Genomic DNA, 16708 nt, shown 5'->3' with positions numbered 1-16708 from the left:
ATCCAGGAGTGAAGTTACACTACCTGAATTTAAATCTCAATTAGATAAGCTATATATAAAATATCTGTAATGACTGAGTTTATACAATCATGTGCATGCATCTCACCAATGCATATGATGAGGCTGAATGTCCTGCATACCCGTGCCAGGCTTTGGATGGAGGAGAATGAACTGGCTAGGTATGAGAAACAGGTGGTAGAAATCCAGGCCTTGTTCTTTTTCTGCTTATAATCTCACTGTGTGGCTTCCTTGTAAGATGTTAATTGTGTGCATACATCTTGTTATCAGACCTGGAAATCTGTCCATGCTCCATCATTTGCTACCTGGCAGTTTGCCTCTCACAGAGCAGCCAGTTAGGCTGTGAGCGTAAGGGAACTGTGGCTGATTTCTCAGGATTCAATTTATATAAACTGAAGCTGCCAAAACACCTTTTTTTCTTTTTTTTTTTTTTTTTTTAAAAAAGGTAACCAGAAAATTAAAATTCTTATCCAAAATTGTTTAAGAAAGTAACTTTGTCACCTGCTTGTGCAGAATTGTGCAGCTTATTTAGCAGCAGCCGTTTGTTTTTTAATAAGCCTTCAGAAAAGCTGAAACTGAGGATTTGACTTTACAGCTGTTACACAAACCATTTCTCTTGCCTTCAATGGAATAATGGGCAGCAGTTGTATTATTAAATTAGTTTCTTTAAGACGTTTCCAATTTAAAATCCCTTTTAGAAAGCAGTTTTTCTCCAAGTTGAACTTTCTTAGCTAGAAGTGAATGTGATCTTGCAGTTGAGGTCAAGATTGCTTTTAATCTTCAGTGAACTGGTATCTGACCACTAGATCTCAGAAACTGAATTTATAGTTTAATCCCTATGGAAGTGCATTAAAGGTCTGCAGAGACTTAGCTTGTTGAACAGTTGATTTTTGTGGCAGGGATGTACATTTGACTTTGCCCTACTTAATACACTGACTTACTGTGAGTAAGTCTTCTTCAAGAAGATGATTTGCTTCTTTAAGATCTTCACACTCAGTTATATTGGCTAACAAACTTAAAAAAACACCTAGAACTTAAAGAGAATATTTTCAGTCAAGTGCTTTCTCCCTGGGATGTGTTTGCAGCTGCAGATCTCACCTGTGTAGAAAAAGGAACTTCTCAGGAAGCAGCTAACGACTATATATCCACATGCCATAGAATCTTCTTTTCTGGGTGTGGAGCATGAGGATGTTTCCTTTTCAGAACCAGAAGTTCTCAGGTCAACATCTGAAACTCAAGGTTTATAAATTTTTTTCTTGGGAAAGGAGTATGGAGGCAAAGCATAATTTAAATGGAATTTGTCTTATGAAAAAAAAATTAGTTTAATTTGTGCTTCTGTTGAAGTACAGAAAAGTTGAAAAAGAATAATCAATAGGGGGTTGAAAAGCTTCAATTATGGTATTTTCAGAGCAGAAAATCATCTGCTAATTTGGAAGAACCAAAGTATTTTGGGTAGGGCCCAAGTCTCATGCCAGGGTGTCCAGTCTTCACTTTTCTCTACTGGTCCATTCTGATTTTTCTCTGCTGGGGATTTTGAGGCTTAATCTTCTTACAAAATATTTTAAGACAACAGCTGGTAGATGCTGTGGCAGTGTAATTACATGGTCAAGTCAAATTGCAGTGCTTAATTTTTTTTCCTGCTAATTTGTTTTCTTTAGAGAAGATCCACCAAGTCATGCTCAGGAGGGGAGTGATGATGGAGAGGAAATACAGGTCAGTATAAAATGCAACTTAATGTCAAGTCTCTTCAGAAAAATATGAATGAGTCACTTTTTTGTGTAATTTATAGATGAAGAGAATACTTAAAATAATGATGTGGTAGTTGCCTTGAAAAAACTTAAACCCATCATTATTTATACTGTGACATCAGAGAAGGTTTAAAATATTTCTATGCTCTTTCATAAAAGACTTTTTTTTTATTTTTTGATAATTGCATTTGTAATAATGAGTAGGGAATGAATGATGTTGGAATTGAACTTGATGCTGTTTCATGCTCAGAAAAATTAGGAAGAGTACATTTGGAGGAGATGTTGTAAGAAACAGTGAAAGTTTCTGAGGCCGTAATAGCTCAGAAGGGTATTCTAGAGACAAAACACTGAAAAATGTTCTAAGTGCAAGGTGACAAAAGATACAAGGAGGAGATAAAGAAATATAAGTGAAACTAATGGATCATGGGTCTAGAATGTAGGTGCTGGAGAAAAGCTTTAGAAAATCCTAGTCAAAAGACTCTTTGACTTCTGAGATGTCCAAGTTTGTGATAAAAATAATAATTAAAATATATAAATGTCTTCTTTTATCCATACTTCAGAACAGTGCTTGTGCTGAATATGCAATATGTGTCCTGTCTTAATTTACACCAATAATAGTTGGAGGATGGTGATGTTATGCTACAGGAGCTCCAGGGCAATGATTTGATCTACATGTTGTAGGAAGCCATATGAATTGTGATATTCTTATAAATTAAAAAGGATGTCTGGGGAAACCAGTAACCTTTGATTTGTTCTTAACAGTGGTCAGATGATGAGAATACTACAACACTTAAGGTAAGGGCCAGTAAAAGCCTAATGTGGGTCTGTAATTGCTATCCTTTCTGCAACCTTGTGATATAAATTTGTTGCCAGTTAGAGATGCCTGTTGCTGTATTTAACATTTTTCAGGCCATTCTAGGTGGGTGGCAGTGTAGATCATCTGCAGCTTTCTTTTAAAATAAAGGCTTGCTGGCTTTATTTTATTTAACTAAAATTAAAATGCTTTTCTTCATCCCCAACAATCACACACTTGTTAGACTATAGGAAATGAACTGAAGTATGGCTCTAAATATAGCTGTCTTTCATTTTCACCACTTTGAATATCTCCCAATTAGTTAATCAGACTGGCTGCAGAAGAAACAAAGCCCCTGCAGCTCATTTTCACAGCTCTTCTCTTACACCTGTGCCATTATTTCCTCCTAAGTACATTGCCTTCTGTCTTTTTTTTTTTGCTGTCTTTATTCTCTTCTTTCAATGTGCCCAGCTTAGAATCAGGATCATGATGGATACAAACCAGGCTCCCTCGATTGTTTTTTTACATCTTTTTTGAAGTTTGCTGTTGCCCTGTCGTTGTCAGAGTTAATAGACTTGTGTCACTTGTCTGCCACTGGTACTATTACTGCAGTCCTCTTACCTCCCTCATGTTCAACACAGTATTGACTTGTTCACCTTGGATTAGGTGCAATATAAACACAGTCCTGCTCTGGGTTGAGTATATGCTGGCACAGAATTTATAGCCTAGGTTTTAAAACTGATACATGCCAAATTAACACACACCAATAGCTTCAGTTCAAATATCTAAGCTTTGATAAAGTAGATGCAACAAGGATTTTGGTACCCATCACATCTTTTGCAAAGCTCATGGTAATATTGCTACAGAAGTAACACAAGATTTTAGAATTGGGTGTCATTGTAGTGTACAACACAGCAAGGAAATAGGTGCTCAAGAGGCGTGATACCCATCAGTGGGGCACAGGCCAAGTGGTTGCATGGTCTGCCCCATGCCATGCCCCTTTCCAGTGACTAGGTAAGAGGGGAGGGGACAGAGCCAGGACAGATGACCCAAGTTGCCTTAAGGGATATTCCTTACCATGGAACATCATGCTCTGCAGTAAAAGCAGGCCTGGGGGAAGAAGAGGAGTATTTCAGTCTCCTTGTGCAGAGACTGGCAGGGCTTTTTCTTCTGCCAAACCTGGAACTTTGAAAATGGTTAATACCATGGTTTGTGCCTGTTGGTAGTTTCTACAAAAATACATCTGCATTTGGTCAAAGGAGTCTTTAAAAGTAGAATTTCTCAATGTGCTTTTTACCATCTCATAAATTTGGTAGGTGATTGCTCTGAAGCAAATATGTTTTCCATCCATGGCAAATGTGTTTTCTCTACCTGAAAACTGGGGACTGCTCTGAGGCCAGTGAGTGACTGGAAATAGTCTTGTGTGCTTTAAGGATTGCCTGTTATCCCCTTGACAGTGATGAAGAGGGTGAAGAAACAGCCTGTGCAGATGAACAGGGGTGGGCAGCTGCATCTGGAGTTACTGCAAGAGATGAGAATGGATCAAGTAGTGATGTGGAAGCCAAACAGAGAGACACTGGGGAACAGGAATGTGTAGTTCCTACTACACATAGAATAGAGTAGAAGGGCAGGCTGGGAACTGCTGTTCTGCATTCCCTGTCAGCCCAGGGCACTTGTATCTTACCAGCAGTAAATCCCTGGTCAGAATTCTCTGTTGCTTTCTCAGCCCAGGGAGCAGTAAGTCAGGCTGTGGTTGTGATTATGTGAGTCGTCAGGTAGAACTTGTTTCCCTTGCTTCTTCTGTATTCTGAAGAGGAATTAGCATACAGGATTATAGAAAATCCTGTGGTTAAAAAAAAAAGTTCATTAATATTGGTGGTTGCAAAGTCAGGCATTGAGAATTTAGGAAATGTTAGAATCTAGTTTGTTTATGCAGCCTTAGAGCTGTCCTCTTGTGTATATTTCTTTACTTTCATTAATCAAATGACATAGTAACATTTCCCCAAGGAGGCTTGATATGTGCCAGTATTACATATATAGTATGACTCCTGACTTCTGCCAGAACAAGGGGAGGTTGGATCAGAATGCAGGGGATGAAGAGTTTTATTTCTGGCGGGAACAGTTTCTAGAATTTACTGAAGCTCTAAAAATAAAGTAAAATAAGAAAAGTGCTTTTTCAGTTTTTCATGTGTAGTTTCCCATGGACACTGGCTAATGTAGTGTGGAAAGGTTCAGAATGTTTCCAGTTCAGTTGAGGTCACTGAGAGGTGGTTGTGTTGTTTTGTTTTTAAATTGTTTACATTTGGGAGGGGTCTAAAGGAGATGCCACAATGCATGAGCTTTTATGGCCACTTGTGTGGCTGTGAGGGCTTTGTTGTTTCAGAGATGTTAATTAGCTTTAGCCTAGAAGTTACCTTTGAGTTGAGTTTAAAAATACTCAGGCAGAAATACTTCTCTTATATAGTTTTTGCTTTAAACCCTATTACATGAAAAACCTTTTGACAGATGCCAGAAATCCTTCCATATGATTTTAAAGGTCAGCAACCTGTATTTTCCATTGAAGCCTGGAGTAGGGTTCATAGCTTACCAAGGAGATTTTTTTTTTTTCCCCCCTCTATTTTATGTTTACAATATTGACAGTGTTCTTTATAAGATGTGGTTTTCTAGTCCAACCCAAATCTTCGCAGTGTGTCCTCTTTTTGATGCAATATGTTAAGGAGTTACTTTAGGACCTAATTTAAGAGCTGATTAGTTAAAGTGATACTAACAACATTTTGTAAGAGTAAAACTTAAATGAGGAGCTGTCACTCAAATAGCCTATGAATGGATTTGTATACTTTTGCTTTCTTACTGTGCTCCTAAATGCAACTAGAGAACCATTACAAAATGGAGATTTCTTCCTATTTTTTTAATACCTTGACAGAATGCTATAATGTTTGTATCATAGATATTTTTTTAAGAGATGCTTAATTCTAGATAATCTGTTTTTGAAAGTTTTGTTTCTTTTAAATTTTTCTTGGTTTTTATTTGTATACAATAATGTACCATCAGATATAAAACATGTACTTAGGGCCTGTTTATTGGACTTGCACCTTTGCCAGCTGCTGCAGCTTTTATGATAAAAGTTCTGAAGTTTTGGGGTTTCCCCTGGAGTTCATGGAGTCTGGCTAGTAATGAGAGTGAGAACTGGAAACATACTTTGAATTTCCCCTGATTGAAAAAACATCAGAGTTGTGAGATTCTTGGTTCCTGATTTTGGACATGTTTATTCCTTCTCCAGTATGTATTTGTAATGGTATTTAGAAGATGGCTCCACTTTACTACTAAATGTACTGGAATTAATATTGTTGTTGTTCTTTGTTCAGGCACCAGAATTTCCTGAGTTCACAGCTAAAGTTCAAGAAGCAATAAGTTCCTTGGGAGGCAGTGTTTTTCCTAAACTTAACTGGAGTGCTCCAAGGGTAAGGATGCTGACTTGCAGAACTTGTAACAAATGTTACCATAAGGAATTTTTTAAAACTTTGCTTTATATTAATGAATATAGAAGAACGTAGAAGAAGCCAGTGGTTCTGGTGCAGGAGGAAGTGATAGATGAGGTATCAGTGAAGTGTGACAGCCCATTGTTGGGCTGGATTAGAGCTGGACAGGGCAGTTTGGTGAAGCTGATGCAAGGCAGCACTGTCTTTCTTGCATAAACCCCTGTGTCCTTATCACACAACAGTATGATGGTCAGACTCTTCTCATTTAGGATTCTAGTTGAAAACTTTGCCTGGGGTAAAGTTTAAAAACGCCGCAGGTTTTTAAAAAAGCAATAAACTTTCCATGGAGTGATTTTTAAGTACTCTAACTATACCTTAAGAATGGGTGCACCCAAATGTTTCTGTATCATATTCTCAAGGGAAACCTGGGTTCAGTCAAACAGTCAAGAAAGTGCCTGGAAGCAGTAAAGCAAAAAGTTAGTTTTTTGAAATGGATTTGCTCTGCTTTCAACAGATTATTGATAAGAAAAGCAGTAACTTTTGTCTCTTGTAACAGCTAATGAAGTGCTCCTCAAAATACAAAGATAATTTTCTGTTTGTATCTCCAGTGTTGGATAATATTTAGCTAGATCTGCAGCATGCATTCCATCCTGCTAGTAAAGGAAGGTTTTTGGATAATCTGTTCTGTTTAGGATGCCTACTGGATAGCAATGAACAGCTCTCTGAAATGTAAAGCTCTCAGTGACATCTTCCTCCTCTTCAAGAGTTCAGACTTCATTACCCGGGACCTCACCCAGCCGTAAGTAGACTTCTAGCTGACAGCCTTGTTTATGTCTCATCAAAAACCCTCTAACCCTCTGAGGGCAAGTCTTCAGTTCTTTTGAAAGATCTTTTCTTCACTATGCAGTAACAAACACCCAATACAAAGATAGGCATTCGTGTTTAAAAGTTGTTCAGCCACAGTGATATAAGTTTCAGGTACAGTAGTAATTTAGTTGTTCTTTGAAGCTCCTCCCACACCTTCCCTCCTTCTTCTTTGTCTCCCTCCACCTTACAAAAGTAAATGCCAGGTCCACTTTGGTGCAGAAAAATTGCAAGGCAAATTATCTTCATTGTTACTTACCATGAATCAGTCCTTTCTAGTAAACCTGAATTGTTCACCTAGCTTCAGTCCACAAAAGAGCAGCCTCCTTCTTATTCTTACATTAATACTTTGGATTTTAATGTGCAAATGAGTGAAAAGCAAAACAGGAAGATGTTATATAAAAGCAGTACATGCAAACTGAGACAATTTTTAATGAGGTGCTTTCCAAAGCAAGTGATGTTTTAATATTTATTTTTCTTTTTTTTTTGCTTTCCCACCCCTCTTGGTGTTACTTGTTGCTACCTACCTTATTGTTGCCACTTCTCATGGTAATACAGTGTGACTTTACCATGTCCCTTTCAAGTTTTAAAGCTGTTGAAATTTGGCTGGCTGCCTAGAAGATGCCTCAGACTTCTGCTAATGTATTCCTAGAGCTCCTTCTGAAGCCAAGTTCTTGTAGCACTTGAACAAATGCACTCCAGGAGCTCCTAGGGAAAATAGTTACAGATAAATTACAGATAGAATGTGGTTGGGGTTTATTTTACCTGCTGACATGAAGAAAGTACTTAATTGCATAGTAGTACCTGAATCTGATTCTTGTCACTAATTTCTAATATAAGGCCTTTTTCTGAAAGACAATGAAATTATTGGAATTAAGTGTTCTTGTTACTATTATTAGTTTGTTTCTTTGTTTTTTTTTCAGAAAAGCAGAATTTCAAAGAAAAAAGGCAGTCCATGGCTTGATAACTAAGAGATTGTTTTCCAGTAATTATTAATGCTTATTTATATTACTGCATTTGACTGAGTCTGCTAAATACTGCAGGGCACTTGTTCTAGATGCTTTCTGGAGGGTTACCAAGCATTATAGTCCTGTGTTAAGTAGCTTATGACCCAATAAGAATTGTCTTGTTTAAAGTGTGAAACCAGTTGTATTAGTGCTGCACAACTGCTTTCTTTTTTCATTCCTGCAACTCTAATAACACTCTTTTCCCCAGGTTTGTTGGTACATGAACAGAATTATAGGTAGCAGCTTCCTCATCCTTATCTCTGCATTTATGGAGTGCCAGCAATGCTGTCAGTCCAATTCTGTTGCTAGGTTTGACATTGTTTAACCTACAACATTATGAGATACAGAGAAGAGGCTGAGGGGAGAATAAGTTGCAGTGGGAAGATGGTTTGAAGAGTGTGTTGGACTGGGGAAACAATTATGAACATTGAGAACTCATGATTCTGGGATCATAGAAAATGAAAGGAGTGGGAGAGATGAGAAATACATAGTTTACATTTCAGAGATGAGTGAATAGTGATTTCAGAAGACTTTGATGCTTTACAGGGAGCTTCTTTTTTCCTGGTTTCCCCTAATGGCAGGCTAGCTGACTTGGCCAGGTGTCTTGAGGACAGTTTGCTCAGAGGGTTGAGCACTAAAATTTAATGTGTCCCTTGCTGTAACTGCTTTTAGGACTGAGTCTTGTGGATGTGAAAAGAACTGTACACTTTGTATCATTCTTTAGTGAATATCCAATAATATGGGTTTTGTATTCTACTATGCTCATTTACAGAGGTTCGGCACAAAGTGCCTTGAGCTCCTTGGAGATTTCCTGCTTGGTTAAGCACTTTCTGAGGAGTTTGGGATACAATGAAGTGTTCAGAAAGCACCACTTCATTTAGAAGATGTGGCAGCCCTGGCGTGTGTTTGTGCCCTTGGTTTATGCCATTTGTTTGGCAGAATGAGCTGGTGTGAGCACCTTCATTGAGACTGAAATCAGTGCATTTACTGTCTGGTGCTGCTTCTTACCAGGTGAGGTTAGTGCCTCAGCCTTTCACCTTGCCCTCTGCAGACAGCGCTGACTGAGTGGTGGAGGAAATTAATCCTTTCTAGCTCTTGTATGTTGTGAGATGTCACAGCATGGCTGTTAACCTGAACCATCAGTAATTTCATTTTAAGTTCACACCAGGCTAAGGACGTAGAGGCTGAGCAGCATGCAGCAGGCACACTCTCTTCTGCTGATCCTGCTGTGGGAAAATAAGCTCTAGCAGAAAGACCCCACCTCAGACTGCAACAGTCCAATCCATTTAGACTCCTTTTCCAGCATGGTAAGACTGCACACAGCACCAGGCAGCACGGCTCAGCTAGTGGGTGGGAAATAGACCACATGACCTGTTGTGGAAGCATCACCTACTCTAAAGGTTAAGTTTCATTTGAGAAGTGTTGTATTTATTTTCCTTCCTATAAAGTGTAATCTAATGTTGGTATAAGTTTGGATTATGTTTCTTTGTTTGTCAGAACAGGTTTTGTTGTTTTGGTGAGGTAGAGTGAACACGGGCAGTGCAGCCTTGTGGTTTTTGTGAACTCGAGTGGAAGTTGTAGTTACAACTAGGGGAATGTGTGTAGTGAATACAGTCACTTCGGCCTCTGTGTATCTTATAATTCTATGAATATGTTGTACTTGCACCTATTATTGTCCAGTCTGTGCATGCTCTTTCTAAATTACCAAGTACAAAATGTCCCCACCCAAATGGTGAAATGATTATTGCTGAATCAGAACAGTGGTCTTCCTTAATTACACTATTGATTAGCTGCCAGTTCCCTAGTGCTTAGCAAGCAGAAATTAAAAATATAGCTGGTGTAAGAACCTGAAGTGCTGAACAAATGAAAATTGATTACATAATACATCCAAATGCCTTGGAAGGGCTGTTCAGAAGGAGGGTAAATGCATGATGCTTCTACTTCTTTCATTAGTACTCAGTATGGTCTAAAAGTTTTTTTTTACCCTGCATAAATAACAGCTGAAACATTATATACCCTTTTAGTTTTGTTTTGCTTTCTGTTCAATTGTATTAACTAAAAAATCCACTTCATGGGATGTAATATGGAAGAGACTTTATGATGGCAATTTGAAGATCCGTTTCTTAATCCAGCTTTGCCAGGGATGTGGGACTTGAGGCAAACCAGTTTGCCTCTTCCTTCCTCTGCCATTTCCTACCTGCTTATCTGGTATCGATGTATACATTGGTCAGGTCAGGGAGCTGTGGTTCCCACCTGTCTCAGGTTCTGAGAAATCTTCAGCTGTGCTGAATATACAAATATACTCCAATACAAACCATTAAAAAATACGGCCGTAGTGCAAGTACACTGAGCATGACTAGATAAGCTTTGGCTGTTGTAAATATTTGGATTCTTTGCTCCTGGTGATGCTTTGTTTGGTTGAAAAGTTCAGAATAAGGAGTTAACTTTCCTCCTTGTTAATTTTGTATACATTTAACAAGGACTTCAGAGCAATGCACTCGTTAATGTAGTTAATGTTGTTTCTGCTTCAAAGCAAGCATTAAATTTTCCTTAGCTGAGTTCACAAAAAAACCTCGTGGGTGGTGTGACCCTTAACTTTTCAGGTTTTAATGGAGGCTTTCAAAAACTTAGTGTTGTGGGTGTATGATAAAAATATATGATAAACTGTTTTTGTTTTTCCAGTTGTTTAATAATCACAACTGTAGAAGTGAAATAAAAAGTTCTGTAAGTTCAACTTTGTTGAAAAGCAACGTTATGCAGAGCACATCTTTTGGAGGATTGCCTTTTGACATGTTTTAGAGGGACACTGGGTCACATGCAAGAATGGCCATTTTCTGATTTGCACTTAAGTGCTGGAAACTAACTCTTAGTATCTTACTGGCCCAGCTCGTGCTATGGACCTGTTGCTTCCAGAAGTTCATTCTTAAGAACTTTCTGAGAATCTGGTTAGACAGATAAAGTGAAGAGTGTAAAAGTAGCCACTTAACCCTGCCTAAGCCCAGGAAACAGTGAAGGGAACATCCATACCACATTGAGTATGTAAGAAATATCTTCTAAATTAATACAGCAGGCAAAACAGCTCCCACTGTGCCAAGTAAAAGTTTCCAAATGTGTTAATGTGCAAAATACAAAGGAACATGAGGGGAGATGCATTTTTTTTCTTTTAAATTTAGGTGCTTTTAAGAGGGCTTGGTTAAAATTTAAGTGCTTGTTTCTGATAAGAACTGATAAAGTTTGCTATTGAGTGAGCAAATCAGGCTCCTAAGCACATTATTTAACTTTAAAACCTAGCAGATGTTTCAATCCTTTTTGCTTTTAAGGTAGCATTCTGACTGCAGTTTTGATACCAGACCTAATGTTTCTGAATATTGAATTACAAATGATAAAGAACACTGAAGTTTTTCTGAGCTGTAGAGGAGTATCAGCCAGCCTGTGTTCTCCTCACAGAACATAGGAGGCAGTGTTGGCTCATGAAAAACTCACTTGGCTCTCGGGTACCTTTTTGCAAGAACAGTAGCTGTTTGTTTTGACTTTAGTAAAACCTGTTCCGAGGTAGACAGTTCCACATGAGAGGATGTGGAAAATGAGGACTTTAGTTATTCTCTTTCTTTTTGTCTTGAGGTTTTACTCACCTCCTGGTTTTCCTAGCAATTTACACTGTAGTGCAAGGTCCTCTTTCAAATGGTGCGTGATTTTCCTATTTTATTTTAAACATTAAAGTTCCAGCAACATTCAGTATTCAAGAACTAAAGATGCAGCTGAAAGGCTGTTAGAAGTTTTTTCTTGATTTTTTTTTTTTTAAATTAAAGTTTTAAAACCTTAATTAAAATCATATGAGATGATAGCAGGGGAGCTGTCAGGTACAGAATAACTTTTACAGTTCTCATTATATTCATAGTAGTTTGTTATCCACAGAAAAATCTCAGTGATTTGCAAATGAGTTCATGACACTCTTAGCAGGATAGGTATTGGAGGTCTTACAAACCTTCTTAAAATGCTTTTTTCAGTGTTAAAAACTGAGCCATGTAATGGCTTCATGCAGCGTGTCCTGTTGTGAAGTACATGCATTTGGAGATTAACATACAGCTGCTACGTATAAAAAGGCCTTGATCCTTGTGTTCTTGGTGTTTCAGTTTAAAGCTATAAACAAGCTATTGACCACAGCACAAGTTTAGTTCCTTCACCCTTAATAGTATTCAAAATTACAATTTTCAAAGGCTTTGGAAAAGAGGGACTGGCTGTCTCTCAACTTTGGGGTTATAGTGTCTTTCTGATTGTTCTTTCAGGTACCTCCAAACCTGAGTAGGATGTGGGTTAAAGAAACTTCACTTAGCCTTGCACCTTACAACCAACAGGCTGGGTCGAAACAATTATCACTACAATAATTTGGTAAAAAATATAAATTGCAGCTACCTCAGGTTGCCCAAAATTTATCCCCAAAAAGGAGTGCTTGTAATACCTTTTGTTGACAGAAAAATCATGATATTATTTAAAAGGAAAATGAGACTACAAAAAAAATGGATTTATTTTGTCTTTTGCTGTATTCTCCCATTTTTTCCTCATTTGTACTGAGTCATGTGTCATTAAGTCTCAAGAAAAAGAGTGTTACTGCATCTTGCAGTAATTTTATTTATTCTTATCTGTATTTACTATTTTGCCTGCTTGCTTGATTTGGCAGCACTACCTGAGCAGTCTGTAGCACTTGGGATGGTACTCAAGGGTTTAATTTTCTCACTTGGAAGTATGAAGTATCTTTCTCACATAGCACTTGCCCAAAATATTTGAAGGTTGAGCAGGGGATAATTTTGATCATTCATAAGGCTGTTTTTTGACTGCTGGAAAAGACTACATGTTACTGGAATGACGCAGATTGCAGGTACCCTGGTCTCTCATATGGAAGTCTGTGAGAGGTAATACAGGTCCTAGTGTGCAAGGACTGTAAAACTCCACGTGCTGGCCTTCAGCTGCCTTTTTATGTATAGTTTGTGGTTGATTGGGGGGGATGTTTTCTTGAGCGTGGTAGGCATATATGCTAGTAAGGGAGGAATTCTGAGTCTAGCAAAACTGTGAACTCTCATGAGTTTGTTTCTATTGCCTTGACAGATCTTAAGCTGCAGGGAATATAAACTGCATTTGAAGGATGTTATCTGTTTACATAAGCTTACAGATAAATATGATCTGTTTGATTACAGTACCTTTGGAAAGCATGCCTGCTGTCACCCTTCTTTACTGCATGTAGTGGAGATTAAAGTCTAAACTAAAACGTGTGAAATCTATTTCTGCTGGCAGCATGCTGAATGAACTCTTACAATAGCTCTTTGCTTCAAACTGAAGGCTGGGCAGCCGTGTCTTACAAGTGCAGTGCTTATATTAGAGATGTTAAACTTTTGGATTGCTTAATTAAGTTCAGAGCCAAAGGGAGATAGCATAAATGTTGCCATTTAAGACTATTGCACAGCAGTGACCCTTTACAGAGTTCTGTGTACCAAAGTAGATTGTTCCCAGTAAGGTCAGGGAGTACACTTGGAAGGAAAATGCATGTTCTCTGGATAATTCCCTTTGAATGTTACAGGATTTATTGCAAGGTTTGCTATAAAATGACAAGAGGGTACATAGAAGTTGTCTTGGGAAAAACTGCCTCTGTTCTTGACAGCTCCTGAAGGGTGACATGCAAAGCCAGCTACTCACAAGGGGCAGAAACCTGACAGCTGCTTGGAGTTATGGAAACAATTTTGTTTATTCTCACTCTCAAGAGATTTGTAAGAGTATTTCTTAAGGCGCTTCATTTAGAAAGAGACGATGCTGTGGCATCAGAAGTGCTGCGTGGCGCTGGTTTGCATCCCTTATTCATGGAAAGGCACTGCTGTAAGGCATAAGGATGTGTCTCTGTTGTGTGGTTTAGGAAGTTAAACATTAAAAGTACCAGGGAAAACATGCTGCAGTGAAACTAGGCTAAATTGCTCAAATTTATCTGGTTCAATGAGAATTCAGTTATGCCAGTGCAACAATAAAGAGGAAGGAAACGGCACTGATTCAAACAGAAGAAACTCAACAGTGAACACACCCTCATGTTTTAGCCCTGTCCCTGTCCAAATTCAAATGCTTCCAAATTATGCTTGATGAAAAGAGGTGATTTTTTTTTTTTTTTTTTTATTTATTTTCCCCCCTGACAATTATTGAAAGATTTGTTACTGTTGTATTGGATTTACTTAGTTTGTGTGTCTTGGAGATGATTTTACAGTAGTTTTTAAGCTTCACAGTTTGGGGTTATTTTTCTCACTATGACTAAAATCTTTTATGTAAAAGCAGATTTTGATGCCTCTGCCTTACTTTTCCAGATTTATTCACTGTACTGATGATTCCCCTGATCCTTCCTTGGACTATGAGGTAGGACCCTTTGCATGATTTCTAGCTAATTTAAACAAATCACTCACAAGCAGGGTGCCATATTTGCTTGGGTATGTGCCCATAGAATTTGTTTTATTTAACTGTTGCTTGGGCAGTGTGGGGAAGCCTGGTTAAGCACTAAAGGTCATAAGGAGTTCATGTAATTACAGATCAGATGAGCTAAAGTTCACACTTTTGAAGCTTCCTTGCAATTTTCTCTCACATCTGTCAGGTTTTGCCAGGAAGTAGAAGTTCAGTAGCTGGAAGCCATATATTCTTGATAGTGTGCTGCTTGTGAATATCACAGCTGAGGTTACCAAGGGAGAAGCTGTGTAGTGGCTGGGGACATCCTGAACTGGTCCATCATACCTTCTTTCATATCCTCATTACCAGATTAAAATGTTAAGCTAGAGACCTAGATGTTAACAGTGCTTTAAAACAGTCTGTGGTGCTATCGCTTCTATAATAGCATCTTGTAATTTCTCTAATAATAATTTTTTATGTAAATATAGCAGTTGTCATCATTCTGTAGGCTTAAATGGCTTTAGTAAAGTGAATGAACTCTGGTGGGGTTTGCTTGCTTGTTTGTTTTTTTTAAAAAAGCCACTATCTAATGTGCTTTACAGATACAGGGCCTCTAAGAGTTGGAGCAGAGTTCCATGTTTACCCTGTCGTTGGGAATGCCATCTTTAATTCCTGAGCTTTTTCTAGTGCACTTGATAGGTGTTGGGACTTTCCAGTATCCAGTAGTGGTAATTGAGGCCTTCATATTAGTGGATCCATCTGAATAGTTCAGCTTAGGAAATGCAGAAACTTGAGAAAGTGCCAGAGATATGCTTTAATTACCAGGCAGTCTGTCCTTTTGACTATAATAGTTTGGTTGCTATTCCTGTCCTGCGTCCTCGTTTTGACTGGTTTGCGCCTGCAAAGGCGTCACCGAATCCTGCCTGGCTGCACACCAGAATAGAGCTGGGGTGGTTAAATTTAATTCTGCTCAGCAGCTCTTTTGACTAGGGAGCAACTTTCTGCCAATTCCATGACAGATTTGTTGTTGTACAGCAGGGTTTTTTTTCCCATGCTTTATCATTAATGTAACTTTGAGGTTGTTTCAGAAATAATTTTAGTTATAAGTGTTTTTACAAAGTGGAAATGCATAAGATAATTAAGATGGGAAGGGGCCTCAGGAGGTCAACAGTCTGTTCTCATGCTCAAAGCCAGGTAAGTGATGAGATCAAATCAGGTTGCTTGGCATTTTATCAAATATGGTCTGAAAACCTCAGTGGATGAAGGCTGCACAGCCTCTATGAGGGAGCTGTTCCAATGCTTGACAGCCCTCACAGGGAAAAAGTTTATGTCCAGTCTGAACCTTTCTACTTTAAACTAGTTTGGACTAGATGGTCTTCAAAGGTGCCTTTCCACCAAAGGACAAGAAGAAATGGGCTTAAGTTGCACTGAGGGAGGTTTAGATTGGATATTAGGAAGAATTTCTTTCCTGAAAGAGTGGTAAGGCACTGGAACAGGCTGTCCAGAGAGGTGGTGGAGTCACCATCCCTGCAGGTTTTTTAAAAATTGTGTGGATGTAGTACTTCAGGACAAGGTTGAGTGGTCATGGTAGTGTTGGGATGATGTTTGGACTTGATGATCTTGGAGATCTCTTCCAACCTTTATGATTCTATGAAATTAAGCTTAATTGCTTTGAAATACTTGCTAAGGTGATTATATGAACTGCAGGTTAAGATTGTTTAGTTTTCTTATTTCAGAAATAACTCCAGTGGTCATCTTATTACAACAAAGCTGTAGCTCTAGAAGGTATACCCATTGACAAAAAGTCACCTGTTAGTTTCTGAAAGAAAGCTTTGTCATTTGTTTGTCCCCTGTAGCTTGTTCTTCGCAAATGGTGTGAGCTCATCCCTGGTGCAGAATTCAGATGCTTTGTCAAGGAAAACAAGCTAATAGGTAAGGACTTTCTTCAAGTTATTTGGTGAACTTCTGAGGAATAATTTTTCTGGTTCCTTAAATCTGAGCTAAATCTGAAGACCTTTATCAGACCTCATTTCTGGAATTAATGTTTTCTTCTTCCTGTGATTTAAAATATGCCACATTTCTCTTTCCACTGTATTTGAAAACCTGACAACACAACTTGCCTAATACTACAGTGGGAGTATTCTTAATTCTAATTGATAACTCTGAAACTTCACCTGAAGGCTTTTCTGTAAGCTACTCTTTTATATTCAGGAACAAATTGCATGGTAGCCAGCTTGCAGAGTGAATATAGAGGCATTTGGTTATTGCACTAGCAGAACAAGACCACATGTGGATGTTGTACACAGAAAGTTGGGGAGGTCAGAACATGTCCACTGGTGTAGAGGTGTCTGAGCTTCTATTATATTCAATGTAGCTGAGTCAGGTAAC

General features: G+C 38.4%; 1 protein-coding gene across 1 annotated transcript in view; it reads left to right on the top strand.

Moving 5' to 3' along the window:
• The window catches only part of CDC123 (cell division cycle 123), a gene marked incomplete at its 5' end in the record, with an annotated part of 31041 nt that overhangs the window by 459 nt on the left and 13874 nt on the right, over positions 1-16708 (top strand). The window contains 6 exons of the mRNA XM_008946448.1: positions 1677-1731; positions 2529-2561; positions 5925-6020; positions 6731-6837; positions 14248-14296; positions 16177-16252. Of these exons, the coding sequence (XP_008944696.1) occupies positions 1677-1731; positions 2529-2561; positions 5925-6020; positions 6731-6837; positions 14248-14296; positions 16177-16252 (416 nt within the window). The remainder of the gene's footprint in view (positions 1-1676; positions 1732-2528; positions 2562-5924; positions 6021-6730; positions 6838-14247; positions 14297-16176; positions 16253-16708) is intronic.

The sequence above is a fragment of the Merops nubicus genome, unplaced genomic scaffold (assembly GCF_000691845.1).
Source record: "Merops nubicus isolate BGI_N331 unplaced genomic scaffold, ASM69184v1 scaffold11388, whole genome shotgun sequence".
NCBI classification, from domain to species: Eukaryota; Metazoa; Chordata; class Aves; order Coraciiformes; family Meropidae; genus Merops; species Merops nubicus.
The sequence above is the reverse complement of the archived record's forward strand: the minus strand, read 5'-3'. Positions and strand labels throughout refer to the sequence as shown.